Here is a 21,064-nt window from a genome sequence, read left to right on the forward strand (position 1 = left end):
TGACATCCTCGATGCAGTCTTGTGGGGAAGATGTAACTGAGATACAAGTGAAGTCTGATGGTTGTTGGCGTGTAAAGCCTAAGAATGAACGTGGGATTCTAGCACAATGGCACAATGCTGATGGTACTCTCTGTCCCCTTGTTGAGGGAGAATTTAAACCAAAGATGGATGTGATCTCCACAGTCGGCTGCATGGGAGGTCTTGAGGGAACACCCAATCAAACCTCATTGGTGGAGGCCTTGCATGGTGGCCATGTCACTTTAAGATATTGGAAGCGAACTTCGAGGAAGAAATGAAGCAAATTGCTAAGTCTATCAAAGGAGAGGCAAACATGCTCTTCTCTCAGCCATCAACTAAGAAGGTTGAAGATCTTGCACGCTTATCATTCCAGACAACTCCTGTCTATATTGATGTGGATGATGGGAGGACAAAGGTCACTAATAAAGGGCTGCAGCGAGGGTATTGTGTTGTGCCAAGTGCCAAGGAATCCGTTCTTCTGTATTCTTTCTTGAAGAAGAATCTGACAAAGAAAGTGATGGTTTTCTTCTCTTCATGTAACTCGGTGAAGTAACATTCAGAACTTCTCAGATACATTCAGGTAGATTGCCTTGATATTCATGGGAAGCAAAAGCAGCAGAAGCGGACCTCCACTTTCTTTGATTTCTGTAAAGTCGAGAAAGGCATCTTGTTATGTATTGATGTTGCTGTTCGTGGTCTTGGCATCCCCGATGTGGACTGGATGCGTCAAAAGGTGAGTAAGGTAAAATAAGACCGTGGGACCCACTCTTGCATGGCATGCATGGTCACCTCTGGGCCACATGCCACCTACTGTTCCATCACCTTTGATTTTGAAAATGATTTCTCAAATCCCCTTTTTGTAAATATCCTTCTCTAATTCTCATTTCTTTTTCTTTACTTTTATTTATTTATTTATTTTATTTTATTTCAAAAGAATTCTACTCTTTAATTTTTCATCTTTAGAATTTTTAGGATCACTCAAAATCTCTTTTTAATAAAATTTGCTTCCACTTTCTATTCGGCAAGCAATTTTCAAATCCTTCATGATCTTTTAAAATGTTTTAAAAATAGGCAAGAATTAAATTCTGTAATTCCGAATAATGGAATTTATGGAATTAATTCATGCAAAAATAAACGGGCTTTGGTGGGGGCCCTACATATGTGATTCATGATTGATTGATTGATCTGATTGTCATGCAAGATTGATTTGTTCTGCTTTGTGATGCGCGTATATTCATACTATATTGGTTCACTAACCCCCTTTTGATAGCGCATATCGATTTGCCACCCAGGTACGTAGCTTCTCACATCATAGTCACTCTCTACGCTTATTTTAATTCTCATACGTGCATGATCGATTTGAGTATTCATTGATTTTCTCATTGGTTGCCATGTCAGCTTCATTTTATTAGTAGAGACCCGACTTTAGGGACTTAGAGGGGTGCTACGGTCTTTACCGTACCTTCCCGATAAGTAACCTGACCCCCGAACCCGATCCGGTTTTTCGTAGATCACCTTTTCCAAATAAGGAGTCACACTTAGGGTTTTTCTTTCTTATTTTGTTTACCCTTTTAAAAATAAAACAAAAATAAGTGGCGACTCCAAGTCATTTTCAAATAATCAATAAAAATCAATTTTTCAAAATAAAAATCGAGTTTCGCCATTCGAGTGGGAAACGCATTCGAGCGATCGAAATGCGGGGTCCACACAATGTTAACCAAAACTCTGACCCTCGATGTAAGTAAGTGAAAACATAACATGTCGACTATCAAAATGAGAGCATCATCATAAATTTATCGATGATCTATTGGGTCTTGCCATCATAGAAGATGTTGAACCTAATGTCCAAAAGACACATAATGGTTTGACTAGGAAATTCAAGATTGGTCTACATCCTTCCCTGATCAAGAAAGTGGAATAAGGTTGTATGTGACAATGAAATGGGATAAACAAAACATGATAAAGGTAGATAGTTTATCTTTGGTAAGGTAAAGATTGGAGCAAAGGTATTAAAGGTGAGATGTCTCTAGGCATGAAACAACATAGGTGAGTATGCAAAACAAAGCAAGTATGCTGAAAAAAGTGAACCTAAAGTGTCCTCCTCTCCAAAGGTCCCACACAACCTGAATCATAAACAAACAAAACGAGGTGGTTATGCCATAGTATAAATAACACTCTCTATGATGGCTATGCCTCAGTATAATCATATCAACTCAATATCTCTTAGTTGTCTCTCACACTTCAATGTGAAAGGAATATCTTATCACCTTCAAAGGAATGGTTATGCCCATATGTGAACTTCTATGAAATGGTTATGCCCCAATATAGAAGAATGAAAATATGTAATAGTCTAATAATACTCATATCACTCATCACGCTCCAATGTAAAGAATCAACCTAATGACCTCCCAAAAAAAATGGCTATACCCCAATGTAAGGAATCAACTCAATATTTCTTATCCATCATAATCCATGTAATCTCCAACCAAACTCAAGTACCACCCATGTGTGAGCTATCAAGCACAATGTTGATGTCATGGCCTTAGGATGGTCTCAAGGCCCAGGATGTAATGTAGGTTAGGATAATGGGATAAAAGAAATTAAACGAAACTAAGCTCAATAATCTTATTGATATAATCCTAATGATATATTTTATGACCAAAAAGAAAAAAAAAAGGCTAAAAAACCATAAAAAGGAAATGGGGGCACTAGCACACTATTGTAAACCATCATTGAAAACGGTTGTAATATGAATAATATATTATTATAATAAAAAGAAGGGAAGAAGAATGAGATCACATGAAAACTATGTGAATATTTCTATTTTATTATTTTAATTACACTAATAATAAGAAATAAAATAAAATAATAATTTATCTGTTAATGAGGTCCATCATCTCTTTAATCTCATCTTATGCATTACTTTCCATGTATATTTCACTCGATTCTTTTTCTTAGTATTCACTTACTTCTTTTTTTTCTTTTCTTTTTATAAAAAAAAACCATTGTTAAACATAAAAATCATGATTACCATTTCAAAACATGTGCTTTCTCGACCCAAAAGCAAGAATCCTTTTTAAGAAGGGTTAATTGATTAAAAGGGCCTCTCTCAAAAGCCAAATTTTGAAATTAAGGACCTGTTTGGTTGGTGTTTTGAAGAATTTTTTTCTATTCTTGAAAACAAAAAACACTAAAAACTTGTTTGGTTGAGAAAGTTGTTTTTGTTTTTCTTGTTCTCCGTGTTCTCAAAATGGCACTTTTTAGATAACAAAAAAATGTTGTTTTCCCAATTTTTTTACTGGTTACAGAACAAAAAAAAAAAAAAAAAGCCATAAGAGAACAACTATTCTCCGTGTTTTTTTCTTCTTGTTCTCACATTTCCTCTTCTCCAGCACAATGGCGGCATCTCCAATAGCACAAAACAAAGGTAACTCCACCAACACATTTGTGCTTTTCTTTTATTTCCGCATATGTTGAAGTTATTTTTGGTAGATCTAGTAAAATATGCTTATTTTGGTAACATTTGTTGAGAAAAATATTAGATCTGGGTAAAGAGATAATTTTTTTTGGTATTGTATGTTTGTTTTGAAATCTATTTTTATTTGGAATGAGATTGTTTCTCAGTTCTGTTATTCGAATGAGATCTAAGTTTTTTTTATTATGTGTTGTTAGTTTTTTTATTTTTCCTGTTTGGATGAAAAAAGTGGGGAACGAGAAAGAAAAAAAAATCCTAGTTTTTCTTGTTTCTCAGTTTTGATCAAATCTTGAGTTGTTTTGTTCAAGAAAAACAAAAAACCTGCTTGAGGACATGGAAGAGAAAGAAAACGAGTTGCTAATTAAGAGGGTTTTGCAGGTGATTTTTTTCTCAATTTTGAAAAAATGAGAGACAAGAGAGAGTGAGAGTAGTAATATGTAAATAAGGTAGTAATATTAGGTAAAGACTTTTCTCAAGATTAGAATGGTCAGAGATATTTTTAAGGGACATGAGGGTCATTTGTATGGATAAAATGGTTGGTAAAAAAAATTCATACATAAAGTGAAATTTATTGGTCAAAGCATATTGGTTGGTAAAATATATTGGTCAACACAAATATGACACCATCTTCAACCGTGGGAATCCCTTGGAAAGTGACCATCTTCAAACTTCACCTTACTTGCATTCATTTTCATGTCCTATTTATTTTATTTACAAGCTTGTTAGGTGAAAATTAGTTGTCAAAATTAAATTAATTCTTTTTAAAACTTTTTATCTCATCTCAATAGAATATACTATAATTTTTAATTAAATTAAAGATTAAATCAAGAAAAAAATGTTAATAAAAATTATTTTATCATGTTTGATTTATTTTAAAAATATATAAAAAAATATTTTTATTTTAAAATTAATCAAACTATTATCATTTTTATTTACTTTTCTTTCATTTTTTTTCCCCTCAATTTTTGTTTCAAATTTTATAAAAACTTAAAAAAAAAAAAAAAAAAGTTAGACGTGCATTATGTCGACTAGGCAAAATTCTCATACGTCTTAATAATATGATCAATGAGGTGTTTTCATATGTTGCTAGTAATCCTAAATATTTTCCATGGTTTAAGGTAAGAGTTTATAAAAAATATTTATAAATGTGAATTTCATGTACATAAATAGTTTTCATGACCATTATTTAATTTATTTCCTTAATAATAATGAATGTTTGTTGTTGTAAGATTGCATTGGTGCAATTGATGACACTCATATTAGTGCATGGGTCCCAACTGATAGACAAACTAGTTTTAGGGGTAGAAAAACAGTTATAACACAAAATGTTATGTGTGTATGTGATTTTGGCATGATGTTTACATTTGTTTATGTTGGTTGGAAAGGAACAGCAAACGATGCACATGTCTTTTTGAATGCATTGACTAGACCAGAAGTCAATTTTCCTTGGCCAAGTGAAGGAAAATATTATGTAGTTGATTCTGGTTATCCTTGTATATCTGGATTTTTGCCACCATATAGAGATGAGTGATATCATTTACAAGAATATCAGGGTAAACGTAATCAACCTATCAGGTATAAAGAACTTTTTAATTATGGACATTCATCTCTTCGGAATATTATTGAAAGATGTTTTAGTGTTTTGAAGACTTGATTTCCAATATTAAGGATGATGCCTTGTTATAAGCCAAGTAGGCAATCATCAATTGTTGTTGCATGTTGTACTCTTCATAATTGGATTCGTCTATCAACTCGAAATGATCAATTGTTTAGAGAATATGAGGTAGAAGACCTTTCAGTCCAAGGTGAAGAAGAGAGCACAAGTAGCACAAACCATTCAATTGATTTATCAGATGAGAGTGCAGCAGCTATGACAACTTGTAGAGATCAAATTGCTCAAGTGATGTGGGCAAATTATATTAATATCAATCCATGACTTATCCTATTTTTAATGTTAAATATTTATCAACACTTTAGTGTTTTGTTAGAATTTATATATAATTATTAACTTAACTAGTTCTCATAGTGTTATGTGATGTTTTTTTGTAATTTCTAATGATTAAATATTGCTCATAAATTTAATTTATAATTGTAAAAGTATGATGGACAAAAGACCCATGTGTTATTATGGGTGTGGATGGATGCGTGTTTTCATGTTGAAAACACAAAAGAACAATGGTTATTAAGTAAGTATATTTAATTATCACATGAAAATATATTGATATTAGTGAAATACATACATCATATTTTATTTTATTTTTAATAATTTATCTATTATAGGAACATCCTCATTGTTTTATATGGGTTGATGATTATAATCTACAACAACTAGTTGTCAACTAATATAAAAATTTTTAAATGAAATAATTTTTAAAATTTAAATGAATTGTGTATATAAAAATTATTTATAAATTTATAATATAAAGTTACTTGAAGAAAACACTTTATTAATTGGAAAAAAAAACATCTTTTAAACATTTTTTTTTAAAAACAAAAACTGTTTTCCAAAATTTAGTTCCCAAACATAATTTTTTTTTTTTTTTTTCTGAAAACACCAAAAACTGTTCTAAAAAATTATTTTCCAAAATAGTTTTCAAAAACAACAACCAAACAAGCCCTTAACCTCTCATCTATTTTTGGCATCATTTAAACAAAACAACCATCATTATTTTCTTGTAAAATAACTATTTTTTTAAAACCTACATGTAAATACTTAAAATAGAAAATGACATTTATATCAACAATGGGTTATTTTTCCATAAAAAGACATGAAAATGATTAGATTTCCCATTTGGGGATTAGTTAATTCCTTTTAACCAAATATTTCTTTTAAGAATGAGATTTTAACTTGGCAAGAGAAAAGGACGGGCATCCACTGTAGAGTTGGGTTTGGTGCCCTTTGAGAGTGATCAGTGATCCCACTGTCTCCACTCTGGGTCTAAGCAGAATTTCTACTTTTTAAAACGTCTCAATTTTAATTATTTAAGAGGCTCAAATAATTTAAAACAATTCTAGATGCATATATTATATTATAATTTAACTTTTTCCTCTATACTCTTAATTAAAAATAAAATAAAATATGAATTGTAGCATGTAAGCCAACCAACAGGGCATTGGGCACAGAAATTACATTTCAGAAGAGTTGGAGATTGGTACACTCTCTTAACAACAAAGTAGCTAACTCTTTCAGCTAAAAGTCTTCCAACATGATAGACCCTAATTTTATAATGGTCAATACCAGTTCACTAACTTCCTTCTCAGACCAAATAAACAAAACTTTCTTCTAAGAGAAAAAAAAGAAAAAAAATTGTAAATGGGAAAACAAAAATGCTCGAATTCAGTTTATTTTCGAGTACTTCCCTGTTAAAATATCAGCTCAGCTCAGCACAGCATTGCAATGATCAACTACATAGACGTATAACAGCATGGTAACAAGTCAAGCTTGCTCACTCATTCATGTATGTATATTTCATTTCTTTATATCCTGAATGGTTGGTTTCCAGAGCTGGACCGATCCTTCTTTGCCTTTTTAAAATGTGCCTTCTTGGTTGCAATCTCTTGAAAAGGATTTGGTCCACCAAAGCTACCATTGGAGCTCCTTACTTTCTTCCTCTTGCCCCGATCATATTCTTCATCCCTGTAAGAGTTGAAAAGGTCATACCGCGGATCAACAAGCATATAGAAGAAAGAGAATAAAAGAATAGTTTGGCTGATCATCTAGAACAGGCAATGGATTGATTGCCTACTCTCAGCTTAAACACATTTATCACACAGGATGGAAAACATGTGTAGATCCAGCTAAAACGGTTTTGAGTTACACACACAGCTGAAAAGAAATTCAAAATCATAAACAAAAATCCACAACATGAACCTCAAGTTTTGTCCCTCCCTTTGACCTAAAAGTTCCAAACCCAAACTCATTTCATGCATTCACTCTCTATCATCTTTCAAGCTGTCAATGCAAGAAGGCACCTCAGCTATCATCAGTCATCACAATGTTCTCCACAATCTAATAGACTCTACACCAACAGAATAAGTAATACCATTCAACTCACCATTCATCTGGTACATAACCAATGGTTACACCCTCCACACTTCGTGATTCCATAACCCGGTTTGAAGGCCATTCTATCTCATCCCACCGAGCAACTGCAATCAACAATACAAGGCCAAAAACATCATTCACAAAACCAAGTCACTCAAGGGCTATGCTACCATATCATTATCATAGTAATGAACATTTCCAACCGGTAATTTTTGGGCATCTTAGTGCAGTAGAGAAATTTCACTAGCAAATGTGTATTAATTTGGACCACTTCCAAACATTTGGGATCTGTTAGTGGGAGAACAACATGAAGAAGATGGTAAAACCAGAATTGGACCGAGGGGGGAAAGATGTCCCATGTGAGTTTTGGTTTGGGATGGATATTAATGTCACAAACCCTTCAGCACACACTGCCTCTTAAGGTCACTTTGCACAAATGGATGGATTGTGAATGCAACAATTGATGGGTCTCATCTAGATCTCAGCAAACTTAACAAGACTAAAAGCAGCAATCTAACCAACCAAGCAATTAACGTTTATTTTAAACAGAAAGGAAATTTTCCATGGACATCTCCAATGTAGATCCCAGAGCAATTTGCTCATAGATGTACCATGTGAAGGGATCAGAAATAGTGCTGCTTATGCAAGGTTAAAATGTATTTCTTAAGCGATAATTCAAATAATATATGAACAAATAAGAACTGTCCAGGGTCCACATGAACACTTACCAATCGTCTCGTCTAGACCTCTGGTAAGCATACTCATCAGTCCATTCTGCATCTGATCTCTCTTGCTATCATTTAAACTATCAGATCTTTGTGCATCCCGCTGTTTTGCAACCGAGATGGAGCTCTTTTGTGGTTCTTTATCTGTTGCAAGCATTGCTCCCTCCTCACCAATTCTGTCTCTGAACTCCACATCCATGGTATCCATCACACATTCACTATTAGAGGTTTTTACATCCTTCCCAGCAGTTCTCTTATCTCCCTTTTTGGTACCATGCTTAACCCTTTTTCCCCAACGATTAGTTGGACCCACAGAAGTTGTCTGGGTTTTATCAGATGTGGATGGTCCCTGACCAACAGATAAACAACCTGCTTCCAGTAAGTGTTCTTGAGTGAGATTCTTAATATCAGAAGTGTGCCGTTTGCTCCTTCTGTGCTTTTTCTTCTTTCGCAGGCTCAAGGATGCTCGGAAGAGGTTGTTTGAGACAAGATGCATGCTTCTCATCCTACATTTCATGTTTTTCTTTTTAAATTTTCTGTGAGGCTTGCAATCAAGAGTCTTCATGTGAATAGATCCATTCATCATGCTTGACGGGCTTGAAAATTCTACTGTCTTGGTTGATAATTTCTGGTCACCATCATCAGCCTTTTCAATAAGTGAATCACCAGCAGCACTCCCTTTGGGCATACTATCGACCTGCAATGAAGGAAAATGTCAATGTTTGACCCAACAATTAATTCAAATTTAAGGTATTCAATAAATAAAATAACTACCTGAAAATTTTCACCACTTGGACCATTTGGCAACTTAACAGGTTCTACTTTGTCCAATGTTTCATCTGCATTTGAAATAATACTAACCTGCATAAAAAAGGTTTCATGGGTTAAGAATAAGGTGCAAAATCCACCATAGCATATATATACTGCAAAGGGAATGGAATTTCCAATTACCTTTGGAGAGGTCTTCCCTGAGTCAGGCTTATCAGCAGCAGAATTTTGGGAACCGATGCAGTTGGCTTGTATGACATCTAAGATGCCCTGATCTTTCTTAGAAATTTCATCCTCACTGCGCTCATTAAATTTGGCACTGGTTGTAGCTGCAATGGCATTGCCAAGATTAGTGATACCACTTCCCTTAACAGATAGAGCTGATGGTGGCATGGATTTCTCCAGAGTAGGGTTCAGAACAGGAGGCCCCTTCACCCGCTGTTTTGATAATGCTACATTAGGTGAAGGTTTAGACATGGGACCCTTTTTCAATGCCAAGCAGTCAGATGATCCCTTAACAGATGGAGCTGATGGTGGCATGGATTTCTCCAGAGTAGGGTTCAGAACAGGAGGCCCCTTCACCTGCTGTTTTGATAATGCTACATTAGGTGAAGGTTCAGACATGGGACCATTTTTCAATGCCAAGCATTCAGATGAGAACCTGCTACTTTTTGGAGCTGATGCTTCTTTTGACAGACTCTCCTTTGATAAGCCAACATTGGATACATCATTTTTAGTTACAGCAGCAGAAGCAACAACACCTCTTAAACTTTTCTCAACTGGTCCATTTTGAATGGTTTCCTTTAGACCTTGACTTACACTGGAATATGTTTTCTTTGCTATGGCACTTGCAACCAAGTTTTGTTTCTGAACAACATCAATGGATTTCTTTGGAGTGAAGTTTTTTCTATCACGAACATAAAACAACATGTAGGCCTTCTGATCTAAAACAGTCCTCTCACTAACCTGGACAACCTGCATGCCAAATTAGGGTAAATCATAAGGAAGCCACCCCCCTAAGTAGAAAATGAAGGTGCACACATTAAGAGGTGTCCAACCAGTGTATGGAATCATGAATCTTTTTTTTTTGCTTTATACAGCATTTTAAGGCATAAGCGCTCTCCAGAATGAAGTCACCAATAGATGAAGACATGAAATATGAGGCCTTCACCAATAGATTATTCATGTGTGAAATGATATGTTTAAAACTAAAGGGGAACTTGAAGTTGTAATACTAAACTCCAAGGGGAAGCCTAAATTATGTTGGAAATTACAAGAGGTGCATATATATTTAATAGGTAAATTTTTTCCCATTGGGACTTGAACCCGGACCCTCCCACAAACCCTCCCCATACCTTTACCACTTTAGCCAAACCTCAAGGGCTAGGTAGTCAAGCTCATATTTAAATAACATTTTTTAAAATCATAAAAAGATCGTACCATAAAATGACACATTCATTTCAAATGGAATGATGTCATCTGTGCAAGGTTTACAAGCATACTCCCAGAATATCCATGAATATAGACTTGAAAAAGTTAAGTTACTTCCTACCCGATTGTCATCAAGGGAGTACCACATGCCAGTTGAAGTGCGAACAAAGCAGTAATAGTGGCCTGAATGGGTGCTCCAACCGGCATGAACCAAAACCCCATAAAGAGTATACTTCAAATTTTCTTCCTGCCCAGTATAGAAAATTAACCGTAAATAAATAATACAACAGCACAAGCTGCAAGTTACCACTGGCACAAACAGAAATATCAGAATAGCAAACAAAACAACAAATTCAGTGCATAAGAAGGACAAAAAGTTCTCATTAGGTGGTAGCAACTGAGTCCATCAAGCATACAGGACACATGCGGTTAGATAAAATCTGTCTACATATATGACATATGGAAAGTAAAAATTAATGTTATATTGGTACCACCTAACAATTTGGTATGGAAAATTTTGATACAATTAATAAGCCTGATAATCTGCAAGAAATCTTTTGGAGTCAAATTTTAACTATACTTCAGCCATCATCAGTGATAATAAAGCACCATTGAGCACATAAAGGGTTCTACATGAGATTCGGCAAACATAAAATCCAGAGCACCAAGTACTTGCCATGTGCCACTTTTCCATTGCATACCTAACTCATTATTAATACAATGGCACCAGGGGCTTAATTTTCATTTTTGACTTTGACCAAACTTTCCAACAGCTATTGAACTGTTACATAGAAATGTTTTTGCAAAATGGATATAAAACAGCTTCTTCATTGAGAACAGATGAAATAATGAAGAGAAAAAATGTCAGGGACACCTGCGGAAAATTTTTAAGAAAGGCATAGAGAAGTGCCCCCAGTGAATTTATTTACAACTAAAATTAATTTTTTGATGCACTTCTCTGACCATTTGCAACCTGCTTAGCCAAACTATTTCAGCCCATTTTTTCCTTCATCATCTGTATTTATTCAATTTCCGGCATTCTGAAATAATTTTTTTCAAGGGGTACATCCTGTTTCCATATCATGAATTGTTTTTCAAACTCACTTTCCTCTAGGGAAACTACTATTAGTAAAAATTAGATTCAAACTGTGGACCATGTGCAACATGTGAAAGTTGACCAAGTTTCCAAAATCAGTTAAATAGGAAATTAAAAAATGTCACTCACATAGGAACCACTGACAAAAGGTTTTAAGTCCATTGTAGGACCAAAATGAACTTTCTTATCGATCTTTTGTCCAGGATCATGTGCACCAAACCGCTTTAGATGGATGGTCAGAACATAAGGTGCCTTGTGAACTGTAAGCTGTTTGAGAGCCTTAACTTTCTGTTTGCACCGCTGACATTGGTACTGTCTCTCACCACCATCTAATTGTTCGGTTGCTGTGAAGTGCATAAGGGCCTTATGCAAGGAATCTGCTTTGAATATTTCAAGACTCAAATCTAGAAATGGATCAAATTTGTTGGAGCAGTAGGAGCACTGCATGCATTTCACCTGAAAATGCAACAAGTAGCCATCAAAGAATGATATAATAGGAGCTTCCTACATCAGAACATTTTAATAGCATTGTGGAGTCCCTTCTAGAACTTTATAGCTTATTCACAAGATCTCAAGAATAACTCCCAATTCTGGATTTTTCTTAGAGGTAAATAATTTCTGTTTGCCAACTTTGTCATTGTGCTCCAATGGCAACTAAAGGTTACCTGACTACGAAGGAGACCACCAAAGATCTTGTGCACCAAACTTTTCTCATAAGCACTAGGGGATTCACTTGGCACACCTGAAGGTAAGCAACATTTGTGCATTGTTTCGAGCAAATTTACCATATACTCATGTGCATCCTCCTGTCTCGCATTTCTGAAGTTCCGAGATATGCCTAATTGTACAGTTAAGAATCACTAATTTTGTGAGATCAGAATAACAACAAAGGCCTTATACGTAAAGAACAGAGTAAACCATTGAGCTATACCCTAAGAGAATCTGACATGGCAGGACATGTCTTCCAGCACTGTCAGGTATGTCAGGAAGTTGTGTCTTTCACTGGGAGCTCATTGGAATCAGAAATTTTAATTTTTTGATAAATAAAAGCAAATTCACTAAAGGTTCCATTAGATCTCAAGAAATTGTAGCTAAGGGGGGAAAGAGGAAGGAATTTCAAATTCTTTTATTTTATTTCTCACAAAAAATATGAAGGAAAATAAAATATGATATAGTTTTCTTTTTCCTTGACTTTTCTTTCATTCTCTTTTTCCTCCTTATTAGCTTTCCTTCATACTGTCTCAAGTTATGCATGATCCAAACTGACCCTAAATGTGCTAAAAAGGGAGGTTTCTCGCTACACCTGGTTTGTATCTAGATGTTTGAATTTAAATCCATCGAACAATAAGGAAACTTGCTTAGCATTGTTGATAACTTGCTATATATAATTTAGAAGAAGAAAATATGGAAAATCCAAAAGGATGTTAAGAACAAATAACATAAATTGAAGACATGGCACTTAAATTTTGGAACCTAAACACCAACCTCCTCTGTCGACATACGACCAAAAATAAAAATAAAGGGGGGAAAGAAAATCCAAGGAACTTAGTTGATGAGTAACAGAAAAAGACAATCAATATGACAATATCATTAAATGAAGATACATAAAGTGCAATCACTATGACACTTCAGAAAGGATACACCGTAAGTTAGAGACAAGATCCTTGGGTGCTAATATTCTTCCAGTTGACTGAAGAGCACGGCTGACATGCTTCTGGATGGCACATAAAGCACAAAATCCAGCAATATGACCTTCATTCACATTAAGAAAGACATTAGAAATAAAGCATGGCTACAACATATCGACCTGCTAAACTCAGGTTCAAAGTGAAACAGAATCACAAATTAGATAAATAACAAAAGGATACAAATACTACAAAATATAATTTAGAAAAAATAGAACAAGGGGCAAAATTATTAACAGAATCTTAGTAAAGATAGTTCAATCAAGAACTTGTGTACTCAACCTAGATTATCTTGGTTATAGGGGTTGCAATAAAAACAACAAATAGAGAAATTGGCCAAAATAAAAGGACAACATGAAAAATACATAATACTTCACTAATAATATATGACAGTGCATTTTTCATGTAAATGATATAACCAACACATATCGCATCTTGAGTGTACCTATACATTTTTCATAGGCAAACAAGAATAGTATGACATAAAAGATGAAAAGAAAAGAAGCACAAGAGAAGAAAAGAAGCACACTGCATAATGCTTAATAAACTCCCACCCCCTGCACCAATGAGTAAAACAAGGAAAAGAACACTTTCCATCCTTCAAGAAGGCTTTCAACCACTTGCATAAGGATTTCAGGAAAAAGATGTTTCTGCTTCAGGTTCAATAGCTTCATTCCTTTAAAAATCCTTCAGTTCCGCATTCCTTCCATGAGCACAAAAAGATTTTTGGACTTATAGAGGACCACCATGAAGGACAGGGCGTTGAGATTTATCAGAGTCTACCAAACACCTCCTCAAAGATTCCATCCTCTTTAGTGTGCCCGGGATGTCCAACAAGATCTCCAAGGAAGCTGCATTGAGAGCTTTTTCCCAACTAAGTTGTCACAAACCCAATCTTCACCACTTTGGCCTAGATGTGGGATTGCCGCACAGACAAGCCACCTCATGCCCAGGAACAGTACCTTGACCCAACACAGTTTCCAAATGATTCATGGAAACCCAGGTTTGAGGTCTTCACATCTATGACAACCCACCCAAACAAGTCAAAATCTTTTCCCCAAGTAATGAAGAGACATCTTGCATCCTTAGAAAACACAGAGAGCAGCAGGATCCTACCAGCAAAATTCTTTTTCATGTCCACCCAATACCATCTTTCAGCTCTCCAAAGAAATCCTTCTCTGTGTCCACATACACCACTTGTCCAACCATTTTAATAACCAACCCAACCCCTTAATTTCTCTAGTTGGTCCACCTCAAATGACCTTTCCCCCTCTCAACAATTATTCCAACGACACAACCCTTCACTCCTTCCACTTCAAGCTAAAAGAATTTGGTCTCAGCTTAAACAAGACCTTCTCCACCACATGTTCACTTCAAAAAGTATGATACGCGATTGATGCAATATGAACACGTGTGACTATATTTAATAGTTTTAAGAAAATTCAAAATTTTCTCATTTAAAAAGAACATCACAATAATAAATGGACATCAAATGGGAAGGAACGTAGAGAATAACACTACATGGAATTTTTGTAAGCACATTACTAAAGCCAGACAAGAAAGATTGAAGCTTAAGTGTATTTACTGTTCCAACCAATATGAGGAGGCATCAATTAACAATCAATTTTCCTAAAAGCTTAACTTGTAAGATTCAGGTTCACAATATATATTAAGCACTCCAAAACCCTCCAAAAGTAGCCTCTTTTTAGGTGACACGTGTGCTTAATAAAGTGGGGAAATAATAAACACCAAAAACAGGGGGCACACCCTATGTATACAGGCAGTATACAAAAAGAGCCCAACCAGACTGCAGAACATAAAGAAAAGACCTAGAGAGAGGGAAGACTAGTCTCCATGAAGAACACCCAAAAATTTTAGAAAAAAGGGATTGTCTAACCTCAAAAACTGTTGAGACCACTCTAACAATGATCGAATAAAAAGCTTCCTCAAAATTTGGTCAGACAACTCTTCCCCTTGGAAAGCCCTTCGATTTTGCTTTCTGGGATACACCAAAAAAGACAAATTAGAGCCAATCTCCAAACTGCTCTTCTCTTCTTCCCTAGCTCCTTAACTTTCCATTCTAGAAAAAGATTTCTTACTTAAGCCAGGAACACCCACACCATTCCGAAACATGTTAACTACAAACTCCAAAGCTCCCTTGTCTTATCACAATGAATCAAAATGTAGTTAGTCAATTCTTCACTATCTTTACAAAGGCTACACCTATTGACCATGGACCATCCCTCTTCAATCTGCCTTTGTCTATCAAAAAAAATAAAGTGAGGAAAAAAACATGTGGCGAGATTCAAATACATAACCTTTCATCAAACAAGGATCTGATACATGTTGAATAATCAATTTTTCAAAAGGCTTAAGCTAGTAGGATTTGGACTCACAATGTATATCATACACTTCAACAAAAGCCTAGTTATTTGCAAGCATAATTTTAACCTTGAGGAGATGATGAATTAGCAATGCAGATTTTTGCTTAATAATCAACATATGCCCATGGAACCAACATAATAAATGATAAATAGCTTCCTAAAAAAAATAGCTTACATGGAATGTACATGCATGATGAATACCTGTTTGTACACAACTATGACTTTTCATTTTGGAGATATTCATGAAATTGACATGAGTTTGACATTTTTGGACACAACTGTGATTTTTCATTTTATACTTAAAAAAAAGGAAGTAGTTTGATAAAATTGGACAAAATAGATAAGATAAAAAGAGAAGCTAGAGTCTATTTGTTAATTGTTCCCAAAAATAGTTTTTTGTTTTTAAAAACAAAAATTAGAGTGTTTTATGAGAACACTTTTTAGTTTTTTTCACTTGGTTTTGAAAAAATAATTATACAATTTTTTTTTTTTTTTATTTTATTGGAAACGCCACAAAGATATATTGATAGAAAAAAGAAGTACAAGAAGAAGGATGAGAAATCCTCCCACCAAAGACAACTAAATTACAGGAAAATACACATAAAACAAACGAACTCCCACTAAGGACCAATCCCTATGGAGTACACACTGCTATCCAATCCAATTGAATCACATTAAGGGAAGTCCCCTTAAATGCCTTGGAACAAAAAGCCCAAAGGGAAGCAAGGAAAACAATAGAGTCCCAAAGGAACTCTGAATTCCTTGTTTTATCCTCGAAAATCCTTGCGTTTCTTTCCCACCACACAACCCGAATTAGAGCTATGCTCGCAGCTTGCCACAAAACTATCCCTCTCTTAGAATTACCGAAGCCTTTAAATTTGATGGACATCATGTCATATATGCTCCTTGGGGGAACCCAATCCATCTTAGCTAACTGAAATAACCTGTGCCACAACCCAATCGTCAAGGAACAATGAAGAAAAAGATGATCTGTTGTTTCCCCGTGCTTCATGCACAGGATACAAATATCAGGACTAAGGGCTTTGTAGGGTTTTCTCACTTGTAACATGTCATTAGTATTCACCTTCTTGTGTGCCACTAACCAGACAAAGGACTTCACTTTCAAAATAATTATACAAATATGGAGAATGATTAAAAATAAAGCACCACAAATAAAAATTATTTTAAAAAAAATTAAAATATAGAAAACAGGTTAAGAAGATTTTAAGTTCCCAATTTGTTCTACAAAACATCATAGAGCAATTTTCAAAAATAGTTCTCAAAAACTGTTTTCAGAAACACTTCCCAAATAGAGCCTTAGACTCTCATTCCTAGTTAAGCACCAAGCATGCATGTAGACATCCAAAAAAGCCACACACAAATGTAGGAGAGCAAGCCAACCATCATAGATTTGGGATTTGTTTCTAAAATAAACCATGCAGGAAGTTCCCTAACCCCTTCTCGCATGGATAGACATGAAATGGATCAAATTGAGAAAGGCCCCAAATGACAACCATAGTGACCCAGGGACTCACTGATAGCCCTTCCAAGCAGTTAATTAGCTTAGTGACCTGGGGACTACATCAAAACTTCAAGCACATTACTATGTCTGTCCAAGCTCAATCAATTACAACGTCAATTGTGCAAGAACAACTGAAATATGTTAACTAAGATAAATTCAAAATTTTATTCACTTTGACGGAATTTAGATAAATCTTAAAATCCTAAAGTCGTGAACAGGAAGAGTAGAACAAGGGTCTGTTATAAATTTTAAATTCTTCACTCAGTACTCCACTCCATCGTGCCCTCAAAGGAACAATTCTGGAACAAGTTAATCCATGAAACCCTACATGTTTACAGCATGCATAGAGGGAGTTGGGAATGTTTGAGCACAATTCTGTTTATGCATATATGGGATTTAGGGGTATAAGACTTATCAGATTCCATTGTATGAACTTCTAGTATCTCCTCTATACATAGCATAATACTTGGAATAATTCCTAATGAGGACACTTAAAAACAAATTGAAGTCTAATGCAAAATCTATCAAAAGCATGAAGTAGAGAATAAAATATAACCAATTTCAAGAAAAACGGTAGGATTTAAAGAGTTAAAACTATGTCATACCATATGAAAAAATCAAATACTAGAATTTTGAAAAGTTCAATCTAAAAAAACATGAATTTAATATATAAAGCCATATGTGTGTGTGTGTGCGTGCATGCGTGCGTGCGTGTGTGTGTGTGTGTGTGTGAGAGAGAGAGAGAGAGAGAGAGAGAGAGACTTACAAGAATTTTGATGCTTTCCACTTTGCAAATATGCTGCTAAAGGCTCTGTGTAAGTCAGGCATTGCAATACTGAATTAAGAAAACAGGTATTTCCCAGATTTTCCAAACCAGCACCCTGTAAAATTATTTATGCCATGTACATAGTTAAGCTATTGCATAACTCCATGGTACCAAGTGCAATAGAATTGAATAAAGACCTCAAATTCAACAAAATAACTAAGTTCCAAATAAATTTGAATTGAACCACCAACTCAACAGAAATCATACAACAAAAGGAAATCATTGATCTAAAGAGGAAATGACCCATAAAGAAGTTGATCAGAAGCAAAAGCACAACAATATTCAACAGTTGAAACAAATTCAAATGGAACAAAATTTACTCAACGGCAGAGCACATGTCAACAAGAAGACTATTACTATCAAACAATAGCTTCAGAAATCGACATTTAACTGAAATGTGAGAAGTTATACATAAAGCCACTGATTGAAGAAAAAGCTTGTTTATTTATTTATTTATTTTTCAAAATAGTACAGAAATCTCATCTTTCTTATGGTTGATGACTCAAATACATTGAGTAATAGAGTGAACAAAACCACAGTCGATTAAAATAGGAAAGAACCTAATAAATATTTTCACAAATGGTTGAAACTTGAAAGAAGAAGACACAGTGAACAGTAGAGCATATACCAAAAGAAAACAACTTGTGCAAAATCAAACTCAATAAAATATTAAAAACCCCATAGAATTATAGAAGACGTTTTAAAAAAACTCAAATTGAAGAACAATCGCTATGAAATATACCATATACAGAAAAGGAGATGAAAAATAATTCAATCAAAACCTCCCAAACTTCTAACACTAAACAAAACCCATCTGAAAAGCACATACACCCATAGTAGAAAAAATCGCAAACCGGAAATGATTTCCCAAAGAAAACGAAAAGAGCTTACAATTCTCCTAACTGTGATCCCAATACTGAGCTCCGGATCCAACCCGTTCTCCACATGATCAGACCCATCTTGCTTCTTCCCACTCGAAGCCGCCGGACCCGTACTGTGCCCAGACCGCTTCGGATCCGTGGTGGGGTTCAGAGTCTCTAGTCGAAAACCTCCGCTGCCATTGGTGAAGCCAGAGTAAGGCTTCCTTGTGAGATGAAAATCGATTCTTCTGTGGAACAAAGACCCAGCTGAAGACGGGTGCGGCGAAGCCGAGGGACCATTTTCCTGAGCATTGGCTTCTGGGTTGGAGATCAACGCTTCCGCCATGAAACCTCTGTAATTGAGTCAATAGAGCTCCGAGAATTGGCCTTCTATTCTTTCCAGACTCTTCTCCGTCTTTTGTATGCGCTTGGTGTTTCGGCTTCTGCGAAAGAGAGAGAGAAAAAAAAAAAAAAGAACGATGCTATTAAACCCTACACTCCCCCCGAGTCGGCATTTTATGGTTTATAACTTTATTCTAAGGATGAAAATATCGGTTTCATTTGACGGCGGTGAAGAATTTAGGATTCAAACTTTTCTTTCGTTTTCTCAGTACACAAACGACTGTATATAATCTAGAAGGCCATTGAACTAACTGGGAACAGAGATTGGAAGAGTACCTTGAAGGCTTGAACTGAGAGATGGACCGAAAGCTGCGTTTGGAGAAGGAATGAATGAATGCTATGGAGCAAAGAGAGATGCTGCCAGCAAACCCTAAAGCGAGTAGAATGTGAGCTGGGTGAGGTGATACAGTGATATTGGGCTGGGCCTAGGCCGGCCCAATCTTACCATATAACAAAACCAAAATATAATTCACACCCAAAATTTTGAATTCTTGGTTTCATTGTCTTATTTCAAAATCATTTTATCTTATTTTTAAAATTTCTTGTTTCATATTGTTGTCATTATTATGCTTTGAGGTTTCAATTTAAGAAATGTTTATATATATTACCTTATTGTAATTATTGTGCTTCTAATTTCATAGCGTGCATGACACATTTTGTTTCTCCTAATCGTAGTATAAATGTAATTAAATATTAGAAGATATAAAAGTTTGTTTTAAAAACAATTTTTTATTTCTAAAAATAAAAAAACGTTTTTAAAAATTCATAACACTGTTGTACCATAATTATATGGAAACAAATTTTAAGAACAAAGTGAAATAAAAAATAGTTTAAGAGAACAAATATAAATTATTTTTATTAGTTTTTTTTTTTTAAAAAAAAAAAAGAAAACATATAAATTAATAAAAGATAAATAAAATCGAACATGATATCATTCTCTTTCTCTTCACAATATAAGAATCTTAAAATATGATTTATTTTTTTTACATTTTACATTTTTTTTATTTCTTTTAAATGCTCTAAAATTTTGTATTAAGTAAATAAATTTTAAATCAAACTCCACATGATACATAAAATTTATTAATTTTAAAAAATAATTTGAAACTTAAAAACATATTTAATTAATATTAAAAAGTTATAGAACTCAATAATATTAGTGAGTCATATACCAAAATTTATTTTAAATGTCTGGATTAGTTTCTTAATATGTTGGATTCATTAACAAGTTTAATAATTTTTAAAATTAACTTAAAATACAAATAATGATCCAACGGATACAAAAAATCTATAAACAAAAATTAGTTTAAAATGATTTACATATAATCATTATTTTATATTTTTTTAATAAGACAAATAAGTTTTGAATTAAAATCAAATTCATTAAAAGTTTAATAATTTTTAAAAATAATTTGAAACTCAAATAACAAACTCATTAATACAAGACATTTTATGACTAACATTGGTTTATGATGACTCTATTATTATTATTATTATTTTTACACGTAATTATATTTTTATAATTTTTTTCGAAACTTAAAATGAAGTGATAATCAAGTGATACTTTATATTAAATTTATTAATGGGTTAATAAATTTTAAAAATAATTTGAAATTCAAACAATAGACTTTGTCATGTTTAGGATTTACTTTAACTAATATAATTAAAGTGAACTTCTTATCAATAAGTTTAATTTAATTATATTGAAAAATAGGGATGACAACGAGGTTGGTTTGAGATAGATCGTTCTCATCTCAACCTCGTCTTATTTATTCAAAATAATTCACATCTCCGTCTTATTAAAAAATTAAACAAAATAGGACACATATG

The 21,064-nt window shown here is 34.2% G+C and overlaps 1 protein-coding gene across 2 annotated transcripts; it reads right to left on the reverse strand.

Moving 5' to 3' along the window:
* Positions 1 to 6,587: 6,587 nt before the first annotated feature.
* On the reverse strand, positions 6,588 to 19,645 carry LOC100248233 (ubiquitin carboxyl-terminal hydrolase 23). Of its 2 annotated transcripts, XM_059738316.1 has the most exons (12): positions 19,514 to 19,645; positions 18,867 to 19,278; positions 17,916 to 18,030; positions 13,200 to 13,310; positions 12,224 to 12,396; positions 11,688 to 12,014; positions 10,584 to 10,709; positions 9,215 to 10,006; positions 9,038 to 9,124; positions 8,267 to 8,960; positions 7,549 to 7,642; positions 6,588 to 7,130 (listed from the first exon to the last, which is right to left on the reverse strand). In XM_059738316.1, the coding sequence occupies exons 2-12, from the start codon at positions 19,179 to 19,181 to the stop codon at positions 6,971 to 6,973; spliced, it is 2,994 nt and encodes a 997-aa protein (XP_059594299.1). In that variant the 5' UTR covers positions 19,182 to 19,278; positions 19,514 to 19,645; the 3' UTR covers positions 6,588 to 6,970. The 2 variants fall into 2 exon arrangements, with proteins under 2 accessions (XP_059594299.1, XP_059594300.1); XM_059738317.1 differs by lacking the exons at positions 13,200 to 13,310; positions 17,916 to 18,030; positions 18,867 to 19,278; positions 19,514 to 19,645 and adding an exon at positions 12,490 to 13,182.
* Positions 19,646 to 21,064: the final 1,419 nt, after the last annotated feature.

The sequence above is a fragment of the Vitis vinifera genome, chromosome 7 (assembly GCF_030704535.1).
Source record: "Vitis vinifera cultivar Pinot Noir 40024 chromosome 7, ASM3070453v1".
Classification (NCBI taxonomy): domain Eukaryota; kingdom Viridiplantae; phylum Streptophyta; class Magnoliopsida; order Vitales; family Vitaceae; genus Vitis; species Vitis vinifera.

Coding starts and splice junctions, on each gene's coding strand:
- LOC100248233 (XM_059738316.1), bottom strand. CDS start 19,181: ATGGCGGAAGCGTTGATCTCCAACCCAGAAGCCAATGCTCAGGAAAAT. Junction 18,031..18,866: donor GGATCACAGTTAGGAGAATT/GTAAGCTCTTTT, acceptor ATAATTTTACAG/GGTGCTGGTTTGGAAAATCT. Junction 10,710..11,687: donor CTTTTGTCAGTGGTTCCTAT/GTGAGTGACATT, acceptor TATACTGGGCAG/GAAGAAAATTTGAAGTATAC.